This window comes from Taeniopygia guttata, chromosome 1A (genome assembly GCF_048771995.1).
Source record: "Taeniopygia guttata chromosome 1A, bTaeGut7.mat, whole genome shotgun sequence".
Classification (NCBI taxonomy): domain Eukaryota; kingdom Metazoa; phylum Chordata; class Aves; order Passeriformes; family Estrildidae; genus Taeniopygia; species Taeniopygia guttata.
The window spans coordinates 57081126-57093505 of NC_133025.1; the positions used below are offsets into that span (position 1 = coordinate 57081126).

Consider the following 12380-nt stretch of genomic DNA (forward strand, 5'->3'; position numbering starts at 1 on the left):
TTTTCCCCTGTTGCATTCAGCAATGAATTACCCACTCCAAGACCTACCACATCCATCACAAAAGCTTTGAAGTCCAATGCCTGTTATGTGCTGCTCAATGAGCAGGTGGGTTTGTTTACTGCTGACTGTGCAAGCACTGGCGTAAGACCTGATTCTGTACTTGTCCATTAAAGGCAAATTCAGAGGGATGCCAGTCCAGACACAGCCAATTCTTACTGAAGTTCAGGTGAATGTTTGTGAAGTTTTTCCCTGTATTTGCTCAGCTCTATTTAATGAAACATGCCTACCACACAGGGGATGTCTTGCAGTATGCTTGCTGAACTCACAGTTACAGGAACAACTCTGAGCTGAATGAGGTCAAACAAGTCATGTTTGTTGCTAATCATCCCAAACAGGGAAATATTTACTGAAGGACTTGATGAGGGGGAAAGAGGATACAGGTTCATAACCACCATGGATGTATGCTGGGTTTCAGGGATAGAGGCAGGGTTGAACAAGCATGCCTTGGTGAAGGAGGGAGGACCAAGCAGAGAAGCCAGGCTGGCCCTGCACAGCCAGACAGGCCCTGCACAGCCAGGCAGCTTCAGAAACAGACGTCAGCATGCAGTTACCTGAGGTTTCTTCACCTTAATGATCCAGGTGGGAGGCACAATGACAGCAGCATGAGCCCCCAGGGAACATGGCTCCTCAATGTGATGTAGCATGAAACAGGTGACTTTGTTATGAAACTGGAAGAGAGGGAAAGAGTCAAGAAAGACAAAGGGGAAGCCTGGAGAAGAAGAGGGTGATGGTACAAAAAGTGAGGCAATATTCCCAATGCCATCATCTTCAAGTCCTTCAACATATGGAGATTTAGGACATGTAACTAAAGATTATCTTCCTAAGTCATGCCCTCTTAGAAAAAAAATGAATAAAAATAAAAAGACATAAGCAAAAATAAACCAAGACAAATAAAAGCACAAAACCAACAAAACCCCACAATCACTCCTATTTAAAAGTATTCTCCTGAAATATTTTCCACTTACCGCCAGCTTGCACCAGGAACAACTGATGGCCACAATCTCTTTACTATGGAAGGAGAATTTCTGCTGAAAACCCTAGAATAAACAGGGGGAAAAAAAGCATTCAATTCCTCTTAACTATAAGAAAATATATATCTCTAGCCAAGTGAGTGTGCTAGGCAAGCAGATTTTTGGTTGATAAACCAATTGCAGGAGATAACAGAGAAGTTTTTTGCATTGGGGTATAGTCACAAAATCTTTAAAAGTATTTTGGCAAGATTTTTCACTTTTTCTTAAATTTTTTGTAGTTATAAACAATGGAATAAATAGAGAAGAAATGTCTATTTTATTTTTTAATGGATTTCTACAGACTTTCAGATTTTCCATTGAACAAAGTGTTCTGTCATTGCAACCCTGTTTGTTCTAAATATAAACAAGAATTTGAATTTTCCTTTTTTACTACAGAGTAGGATTACCTTTTTTTTTTAATGACAGAACAAAATTAAATACAATGTCTCTCTGGGAATGCTCTGACAGGAAAATGAAATAATTAAGTTTATAGTTTTATTGAACTGACTCAGATTAAAGTCTTTCTAGTAAGTTCCAAAAAAAAAATCACTATGTCTTGATTCAGATCTCACAACTAAAATAAATTATTCCTTTGCATTTTTAAAGCAAAAAAAAACCCCATCCCATCCAGAAAATGGGATTATTCTCCTAGAGAGGAGTTTCTTTCTATAGAATACAATATGATTTTGCTGTAAATTCTAAGTCTGGAAAAGAAAATTGTCTTATATATATCCTTCTGCATGCAATACAAGCAACAAAAAATAAGATAGTCTGTAATTCTGAGCTGAGTTAAAGGTTATTTTAGTCAGAAAAAAAAATTGATTGGGTCGATGGCTGGAAAGATGGAAAGTCCACAATTTCAGTGAACAGTTTGTCAGTTGTCTTTACTGCTTAGATTTCAGATTTGCAGTTGGTTGGATCCTTTATTCATGGCCTTCCATAAATCCTCTCTCTACCTCTGTAAGTAGCCCATCACTACCTAGAATTTTCTAATTCAATCTCTCTATCAAGTAATGAATCTGTGAACCAGGTTTCTTTTTAACAAGCTGAGTAATACCTAAATCTTCTACATGCTGGAAAATGCCCAAGACCCAGAGCAAAAAAAAAAGGTTAGAAACTTACTTAGTAATGTCTAAAAGATCATTGCCTCACTGATTCTGTTACTGAAGTCCTTCTTTCCCCACAGGACAAATAAGCTCATTAGTGCTCAGTGAAATGAAAAGGTCAAGCACACCAAGAATGAGAATTAAATAAACAACCAAAAAAAACATGCAGAGATGCCTTGGTCTTCTGAAGTGAGGGGCTGAGCTACAATCTGTCTATACAGGGTGGCAGGGAACAATTCTATTGATCCTCAGAACAGGAGGAGGCTCTACCTGCCTGCCCAGAATGCAGAAGTACATCTTGTAGCTTCATCTACAGGTATCCCCAGACTGTACTCAAACCAGTTTGCCACATGGACCTCATCACCAAGACCAACTCCTGAAAAGGTTTGTGTCACCTCTGGCTAGATTTTGGGGGTTTTGTTTCAGTCCTTCCCCTAATGCCTGAGGGTTTACATTCTGAGAAATTCAAAGCGTAGATTTTTCATAATGATGGTGATTTGGCATATTCAGGTTTAGCAATGGAGTGTAGTGAAGTGGCTTAACAAAGATAAGCTGGCCAGATACTTCTGGCTGGGCACATCTTGTCTGCCATTCAGTGTGGGCACAAGAACAGAGTGACTAGCTTGAGTGCTGGAACAGAGGTCTGACACTGGATAAAACACTCTTTCCTCATTTACTTACTCTAGTGCTTCACAATGTTTCTAACAAATCTCACTAATCTTTGTTCCAAAGTGCATTAAAATAAAAAATAATTCTTTCAGTCCCTCATAGGCATAAAGTGTTTTGGTTTTTTTCTGCTTCGTAACATCAATGGGAAAACCCTTCTCTCACAAAATCTCCAATAATAAAAGCCTAAATTCAGTACATTAATTCCACAGCCCCTCAGTTGTGCATTTTAAACATATGGACTGAGCAGCTTGTCTGGTTCTGGATAGATCATTTTTCAGTTATTTAGTAAGTCATTTGGCTTTTAGGGAATCATTACAGAAAATTATACAGCAATAGAAACATATTAATGATAAGTAGCAATAAACTACCACTTTCCTTCCTCAAATGGCTTTACAAATATGAGCTAATTCTTCATAAGGATTCAAGCTGCAGGTAAGATAATATTTATTTGAAAGCTAGCTTCACAAATAAATTGATAAAATTGATAAAATAAACTGTGCACTGTAAATCACAGTGAGATTTGTCAGGGACTATAGGACTGAAACATAGGAACCCTCCATAGAAATAATCTTTCTGCCTTTTCTGAGTGAGAAGAAACACTGAATTTCAGATGTCTTCAATCATGCAAGAAGGTCTTCTGCACCAAATTAGAAATTTTGAGATAGAAAATGACTTTTACCTTTTTCAAACATCAGCCTAACAGTATATGATTAGCACTGATTCTCCAGTAACCCTCTACAACACATGAAACCTTATGTTGTGAGCTACTCCTGTAGAAATAAACAGTTGTGCACATTAGAAAAAATGTACTTGTAGGAAAAGAGCACCTGATTGTCACAAAACCAGCTTGTGTTGGTAATCCAACCTGTCTGAATTGTCTGGATTAAAGTACAAATTAACATAGACACCTGTGCACTACAGTCAGCACATAAGGATTACTAGTTCTGATACGTTTTATTTATATTCACCAAAGTATTTACTATTAAAGGCTATTTTCACAGCAGTGTTAGAGCTACTAATAATATTTTGCAAGCACTTTCCTACAAAAGATTTTCTCTTTTTCGTGTTCTAAGAGATACCCTAATGCAGCATAACTGTAGGAGAGCCAGGTATTATTACAACTCAAATACAGACTGCAACAGAAGCACTTGGATGGTGATCACTGCTAAAATAACAGAGAACTAGAATGGCCTTTCAAGCACTAGAAATTTCATTCTTAACTTTACATGCAGCCCTGCATCAATCCACAGGCCTTTAAAGGGACCAGTGACAGAGACACTGTAGACACACACTGCATCTGTGTGGAAGACACTCCACTCTGGACACCACAGAAGGTTAAAGAAATGATGTTTGTTTAGCGTTATGGTCCAAAATATGTTCTCAGTCTCAGAAAAGCCCTCAGCCACTGCTAACTGGAAGCATATGAGAAAAAAAACCCTTTTCATTCATCCTTAAGCTTCTATTAGTGCACATAGTTATGAAATGGATGCTGGACCACATGGTCTGAGCATTTTTATGTCATATTATAGAAAGAAAAATATTATCCATATTTCTCTGATGATCTCAGGTGACAAATAGCTAACAGCTATGAAAATGGGGTTTTTTTCCATGTCTTCAAGAGAAAGAAAAGGATTCTTAAGCATCATGAACGGAATAGATGCCATGGCTTGGGAACACTTAATCACCTTTCCTTCAAAGACGACAGCTATGAAGCATTAGGAAAAAAAACCTAATGTGTGACAAGTTTGAAACAAGTAAATGTAGTTCTGCATGTTGTTAAGTTCAGGAATTTCTTGCTAAAGGATGTTGTGAATACTACACATTTACATGAACTCAAGGTTCAACAAGGCAAGACCACAGGAAAGAGATTATCAGACTGTTAGCTATAAAGGCATGATACCTGGAAATTCATGAGACAAAAACAGAAATAGTGTTCTTGGTTACACTGCACATTCCAGGCCCCCTTCCCTGATACTAATTTCTCTATATTGTACTTCATCAATAAATCAGTAAAATGACCCTTGGGAAGAAGAGTAAAAGCCTAAAGCCTAGATGAGTTTATATAAGCTGCGTTTGCACTAGCAAGTAATGTGTAACACAGTAGCATAGGCTCTGTTAGTACTCAGATTACACACAAGCATTTTCAGAGAATTTTACTTTGAATTATCTGCAGTCTGGTCCTGTGGACTGAATTCCCACCAGTAACTGTACAGTGAACTTTCAATTAAGTTTAATCTGAAAGGAATTCAGTTCATTTGTTACAAGACTGTCCCTCGTGTGAACCATTGCAAGTGGTGATAACAAGGAAAATTTCCTTCAAACTGCACTTTTGATCTAAGGCTGAACACTGACAGACCCCTGTGCACTCCATTTTTCAGGAAGTGTCTGCCATGGCACATAATGGTCCCCGGAATATAAAGCCACAAGACTATGCTAAGGACATGGAGTGCATTAATCCCTATCCACTTACTCATGATTTGAAGCATGAGGTAAAAGCTTTTTTTTATTTGAACTGTAATTAATGATCATTAAAATACTTAACCATCCCATTCCAGGCATGGGACTATAACACAACAATGAGATCTACCAGAATCCTTAAGTATTCCATGAATACTACTTTTTTTATTGCTTTAAAGATACTGTCATTCTGTTTCGATGATAATTTCCCTTTTCTTGCAAGACAAGAGAATAATAAAGGTGGCTCTTACTTGGAGGTTTTTGAAATGTTATAGTAGATCACATGGATTTTGCTGTAATAAGAGACTGTGTGGCCAATAAATATAACCTTTTTTTTTGTTATAATTTTCTCTAATTCTTTGTTTCCTGGCAAAGAACAACTCTACTGTTCTTAACTGAATATTTCTTATATAAGGGGAAAACTGAGATTTTTTTTTTTCTGAAGTTTTCTATATTCTCTGTTTGATGGTTGGATTTGAAGACCTGTATTAACTAAGGCTGCCCATAGGGACATACCAAGCAAAAGTTTTTATATGATACCTAGTATGTACTCTCACTGCAAAATAAACTCCAAATGCCTGTAGGGGAGATCCAGGCCAAGAAGGCAGAGAAGGATAGCAGAGTCATACCCTATTGTTGTGTGCAAACTGCCTTGCTGCATCATTCCCATTCTACTTTGCATAGAAGGGCATCACATTTTTATTGCATGTCCTATTGCAGCTGGCAGCTGACAATCTGCATGAGTATCCAAATACAAATCTCATTTTCCACTGACTGAAGCGCTGTGTGTTCCATGGAGACGAGACCTGGACTTTCTTACTAATTGTAAAGAGCGAGGCAAAAATATAATATAGTGCTAAGGAAAGGAAATTAAATCCCTGTTAATTTAATTTTTAAATATCTCCCAATATATTCCAGGGGTTCATAATATTTCAGAAGACCTTCAGTTGCTAAAGTACTTCTTCCCCCTTTTGATAGTTTTTTAGAAATAAACGTTTACAATCTATGAAGCAGAGGAAACACAAAGCAGTCTCACAGATCTTAGAGGTTGCTGGGGCAGAAAGACAGCAACAGCTTTTCTGTTCCAGGAGCCTAAAAAAAATAGGCCATCACAATTCTGGCACAGAGGACAGCACTGCAAAAACATCACATTAGTATAGGGTTAGCTTAGCAATTAAGGCTCAAGGAGTCACAGCTTTCCTCCTCCTCACTCTGAGCAGCCAGTACACCACAATCTCCCAGGACAAATGATGTGCTCATTCCTGCAGATGCAGCTGCCTTTCTCTTCCCACATGGGAATCAGAACTGTAAAGCTCAACATCTCAGGCTTGTCATTAGCTATTAAAAGAGGCCAAGTGATAGAAAAAAAAAATGCAGTGACTAGAAGGACCTACTGGTTACCCTGAACTCCTAAGTGCCCTGTGTCGTACTTGTGCTGTGCAGGAAATCTCACCTTTCCACACTGCTTACATTTGCCCTCCTGCCTCCGCCGGTGCACCCAGTGATGCCGCACGAAGTTCTGCAAACAAGGACAAAAAGGATGTGTTATAGGAAGCACAGGCACTTTGCACTCAGTGGTACCATTATGTGGAATTCCTTAACAGACACCAAGGAAAAAGTCCCTTCAGCCAACTGAGGAATTCCTGGAGCAAAATGTGCAGCAGGCACTGCAGGAAACCTCAAAAACCAACAAAACTGTAGGAGGAATAAGGACAAGGTGGTGTTTTCTTTAGCCTCATTGAAATAAGGCTAGAATTACTTCCTCAGTATTCAGGCTTTTAAATCTTTGATTTTACCTTTGAGATACTTCCAAAGGTGGAAAAAAAAATATTAAGAGCGAGTAAGTGAAAGGAGAAGAAAATAATTTTTATAAAAATTAAAATACCAGCTCAAAGGAAGAAAATAAATGCTACCAAAAAAAAAAAAAAAGAAAAAAAAAAGAAAAAAAAATATAGAATCACTGAACAAATGGGCAAAAGACGACAGAAAGGCGAAATGTTTTCTGTCAGTGTAAGTAATAGAGTGCTTCAGCTAGAATTCATTTTACATTTATTCTGGAGAGAGGAACATGTTCCACTGGGAACCGATTCTCTAAGACTTCTCTCAATCTCAAAGCACTTCTGCAGCTGCACACCAGGGGGACCAGCACACATGTCAAATGAAAAGAAAAAAGGAAATTGTCATTTGTGCATTACTCACTTCTCTTGGAGATCTGGAGCCTCCTTCTCGGAAAGTTGGTTTGCAGCGAAAATTAATCTGGCATTGAAATAAAACTGTTAGAACTTAAAGTGAGTTGAAAGAAAATTTATTCCAATATCTTGATCTAGGCTAGACTTCCAAAGTATTTATTATCTATTACAATATTAGCTTCACTAGATGAAGAAGTTACATACCTGGATGTCAGAAAAATCTCTTTTCATATGCCACAATAATTCTCCTTGCTAGACCTCGACACAGCCCCATCTTCACTAATGCTATTGCTGCCTACTGAGTTCAAATATTTCAGCTGCCTCCTCCTTCCAGAAGGAAACCACTTTATCTGTTCTGTTTTTCTGAGGATCATTTGCAGACAAGTGCAGACTTCAGCTTAGGTCTCAAAAGTCAGTAGGTGCTGGAAATTTCACTCTATAAGGCCTTTTTGTACATCTTATCTTTATGACTTTGTAAACAAAATCTGCAGAGAAGCTGTTACTTACATAAAGAACCATTCAAATTCTCATAAATTTCTATGTTTTCCTTAGACAAGGAAGTTTGCATCCACCTCCCCAACCACAAATCATTTGGGGAGCATTGTATTGCTTCATGCAGTGGTGTTGCCACTCCAAAGAGGACAACAGGAGCTCTCATGAATGGAAAACTTTGTGAGGAAGATGAAGAGAAAAAAAGTATTTAAGAAACAAGAAGGCAGCCCTATGAGAAAAGAATAAAAGTTTTGATAAAAGAAAACTAGAAATAAGAATAGAGGGATGTAGACACTAAAAAAGACACTGAAGAAGAGAGAGATCTGCAAAAATTCTAAAGGATATGTGAAGTAAGGATAGGATGTACTAAATTAAACAAATTCAGGTTTGAGAGTTGACTATCCTTCAAAGAATTAAATATTTGAAAGTAAACCACAGCATGCTTTTGTCACAAAGGTAGAATGACCAAGTTTCTTCAAATTTGAATACAACCCTCCCCAAATAAATAAGATTTTCCCTCATTTAATAGTTGCTTTCAAAATAATAGCTCTAGGGAGAAAAATAAAAATAATAATTTTTTTTTTAAATGCACACACAAAAAAAAAGTAAGCAAAATACCTAGTACTTATAAAGAAATGAAAGGCATTGTAATACTCATCTTCTTCCATTACTCTTCACCTGGAATTGCAATTTGTTTTTTTCACTGCTCAGTCATGGCAGGCTGGAAAGACCCAGCTTATATTTCTTTTCCTTAAAATTATCACCTTTGAAGAGAGGGTCAAGCAGAAGACTGATGTACTAGTTTTAAACTTTATGGACTTTTTAGAGCCCTCTGCCGAGAGGTGGATTTCATGGTCCCCAAAACAGCACAGAGAAGGGTTTTATCCAAGTGCTCATTTTTTTCTGGCTGGCAATGCCACCAACTCACTGGGCCATGGAAGGTCAGCACTGCTGGTGATGAAGGAAGTCATGAAAAATTCACTGGCAACATTTTGTGCTGAAAGCATGTGCTAATGCTAATTTCACTGAGGATAAAAGCATCAGGGGTGGAAATGGTACCTCTCCAACTTGGTATTATGGCAATCACTGTGGGAGCTGTCAACACGAGTCCAAATACTTGGAAAGGAAAAAGCCCTTTCCTGATAGGGTTGCTGCTATAAATTTGTAATGCATCAGCTTCCTTTATGAAGATCAACATTGCTAAACACATAGGAGTGAAAATGAATCTCTAATGAAAGCAATGGGGAATTTCCCACACATATTTCTTTGCACATACCCCACCAGGAATGAAAAGGGTGGGGAGGAGATTTTTCTAGCGCATTTCCAGTTAGGCATAATGAAGACAAATCTCTGAGGGGAAGACTGAAGTCAGTGATAGATATTCTGTAGGTGCTTGGGTGTGATCAAGGATCCTTGAAGGAAATGAGAAGCAGAACAAACACTCACAGAAATAATGGCAGTATAAAGAAAAGGTTTGATGTTTTCCATTTTACAGACTAAAAACTTGAATTCTGAAGTTTTGAAGTGAAAACAGGATAGTCTAGTAAATACAGCGGGGAAAGCTCACAACAGCATCTTATGCTGCACTGCTCATAATAAATATAACTGTCATAAAATGAATTGTGCTGGCTTTAGTTGGGGAATTGTAAAAGGCCAATTTTGTACATGACAGGATACTCCATTTTCAAGCTTCAATTTTTACTTTAGAAGCAGAGGCAATTTACTTTTAAAACATTAAAATTGTGAAAGCATTCTGTAGTTTTTTTCTTTGTTTGGTTTTGGGCTTTTTTTATGGTTCATAGGGTTCCAAGAAATATACTTTAAGAAACAAAAAAGTGTAATTTAAAGCCAAGTTTTGTTCACAAGTACATTGTTAAAACAGCTGTGGAAACTTAATTTGACACAGAGGGTTTTCCCTAGTGAGGCTGAAACCTTACTAAAATAATTAGAAGCGTGTTGGCTACGTCAGGCTCCAGAAGATGGCAATGTCTCACCTTCTCTAGCTGCTCCATGCAGGCGTTGTGGACCACGATCTTACAGGCAGCACATTTCCTCCGCAGGGCAGACTTCTGCAACAGGAAAGGGACAGTGTGTGCGTGGAGGTCAGCTATGACATGGGGAAAACAAAGTCAGCTGAAAAACAGGAGATGTTTCGCTCCCTATGCAACATATTTTCTTCCCCCCCACCCCCGCCCTCCCCCTTGGTGCTCTCACTTGTGTACAAAATAAAAAAAAAAATAAATGAGAAAGATCTGAAGTTCTTCTGGTTAAAACATGAACTTTTGTAAAAAAAAAAAAAAAAAAAAAAACCAAAAAAAAAAAAAAAACAGCCACAGCACTCCAGCTTGTGAACTAGAAGTGAATGTCTCCCTTTTGGTAGAGGATCACGTTAACACTGCAGAGCACCACTCCACAAGTGAGCATCCTATGAAGATGATGAGCAAAGAGGAGAAAAATTGCACATGCAAATCAGAGAACTGAGATCAGTTTGCAAGAGGTCATTTCATGCTTATCATAAAATATTTAATTTGATGGGCCTGACCATTGTCTTGCAGAAAAATACTTGGGTACTTGGGTCATTTTAGCAGAGAATGATAAAATTCTCATAGAATGCCGTTAATTGCTTACGAAATGTTACAGCAGGGATAAAATTCTCAATTATACTGGTTAGTTTTATTAATTTCAGTAGGGCTTTTGGAATAATTTCCATTGAATCCCTTGGGCCAAGGCATATCAAAGGCAAGAGAATGCATCCAGAAGAGAGAATGTATTTACTTACTTTATTTCCATAAACTCAATTTAATTAACCAGATGGAATTAATTTTCATAGAAGTATAACTTACAGACTTGTGCTTGAGGGACAGAAGATTTATAAATACACAGTAAGCTGAGATTTCTTTGCTTCAGATTTTTTACATTCAATTTATTCATGTCCATTTAAATATCTAATAAATTATTTCTTTATAATTTTCAGCATATTTTAAATAAGCTCATTAAAAAAATCAGAGAACACAACTTCAGCTCACATGTGGAGTAATTATAATAATTTTATTAATTCTTATAATTATCTAGATACACCCTAACTGCATATGTTCATATGTATATGGTGTTCTAATGTTTAACCTGAAGAAGCATGGCATTATATAGCAGGATAAGCTTTCATGACTTGGTAAGTTCATGGTTTGTATCTCTGTGTTTTACAAGTTTGGTTTTATCTCTGTGAAAGCCATACACAATATATCATCAAATTTCCATATCACTTTCAATGCGCTAAATCATGAGGAAGAACTTGCTGAGTTTTAGGAAGGCAAAAATCTACTGAGAAGGCACCGGGGTAGACCAAAAGTCCACTCAGCCAAACAAATCCAGTGTCCACCTTTTGCCAGAACTCAGTGTCTCAGCTCCAGTGTAAGTGCCCAGCAATCACACAGTGACAGTGACACTTCCTTTTAGTATTACCACACAATCAGCAGTTGCTGGGACTTTGCCTCAGTACTGTGAAGGAGGCATCAGCTTCTCAGGCTTGGCCTTAATGCTATTTACCATAATACAACCAATTTGCATGAGAAGTTTTGGGAGATAGGTATTCAATTTGTGCTATGGAAACCACAAGCATTTTGGATCACATTGCCCTGAAAACTGAGGGTGATTAGTGAATCAAAATGCTTTTATTTTAATTAAATGCTCAGAAGGTGTGGGGGCACTGGGGAGGGTGGTAGTAAAAGCAGAAAGAGACCATCATGAAGAGTCACAGATGATAACCACAAATATCCCAGAGAAAAGGAATTCCCTTTAACCTTTTCAGTCCAAGGGCTAGGATACTCCCTTGGAACATTGTTTCAAACCAAAGGTGTGAACACAGGATCCCCACTCTCTTCCCAAACTTCCTAAATACAAAAGTAAGAGGGGTTTGGGTATTTTATTCTCTTTTGATGATGCAATTTAACTGAAAACCCTAGGCAAAAAGAGCCCCTGAAGTAGACTGGAGGTGTAACAGTCAAAGAACAGATACTCATAGATCAGTCCAATTAAATGTTTCCATAGACGGTAGAAATAGGAAATTAATAGTAAAAAGCTAATCTTGAATATTCCCAAACAGGAGAAGGTAAGCACTCAAATATGAGTGCACTCATTGCTGGTGAGTGTATTCAAGAGTTTGGAAAATTCAGTTCATACCCTTGCAGTGATTAAAATTGCAGAAATTTGATCAGACCCTCCTCTCAGAGGCTGCAACAAGTGATATATTTGTGTGTATTTTCATGTAAAATAGATTAGTATCTTTTCATATTCCTGAAATGTATCAGTATTCTACTCTTTTTTTCCTTACCATGCTAGTAAAGCTGTTCATTACATACATTCTCTCTGTGTAAATAATCTGGGTCAATCTGAACTGGTTT

The 12380-nt window shown here is 37.6% G+C and overlaps 1 protein-coding gene across 5 annotated transcripts in view; it reads right to left on the reverse strand.

Moving 5' to 3' along the window:
* Positions 1-12380, reverse strand: part of DGKI (diacylglycerol kinase iota) — a 196215-nt gene that overhangs the window by 100395 nt on the left and 83440 nt on the right. For 3 of the 5 annotated variants that reach the window (XM_030263299.4, XM_030263301.4, XM_072923538.1), the window contains exons 4-8: positions 9978-10052; positions 7502-7558; positions 6756-6821; positions 1026-1097; positions 612-728 (exon numbers count right to left, since the gene is read on the reverse strand). In XM_030263299.4, the coding sequence (XP_030119159.4) occupies positions 612-728; positions 1026-1097; positions 6756-6821; positions 7502-7558; positions 9978-10052 (387 nt within the window). The remainder of the gene's footprint in view (positions 1-611; positions 729-1025; positions 1098-6755; positions 6822-7501; positions 7559-9977; positions 10053-12380) is intronic. The other 2 variants (XM_072923536.1, XM_072923537.1) reach the window with 1 other exon arrangement.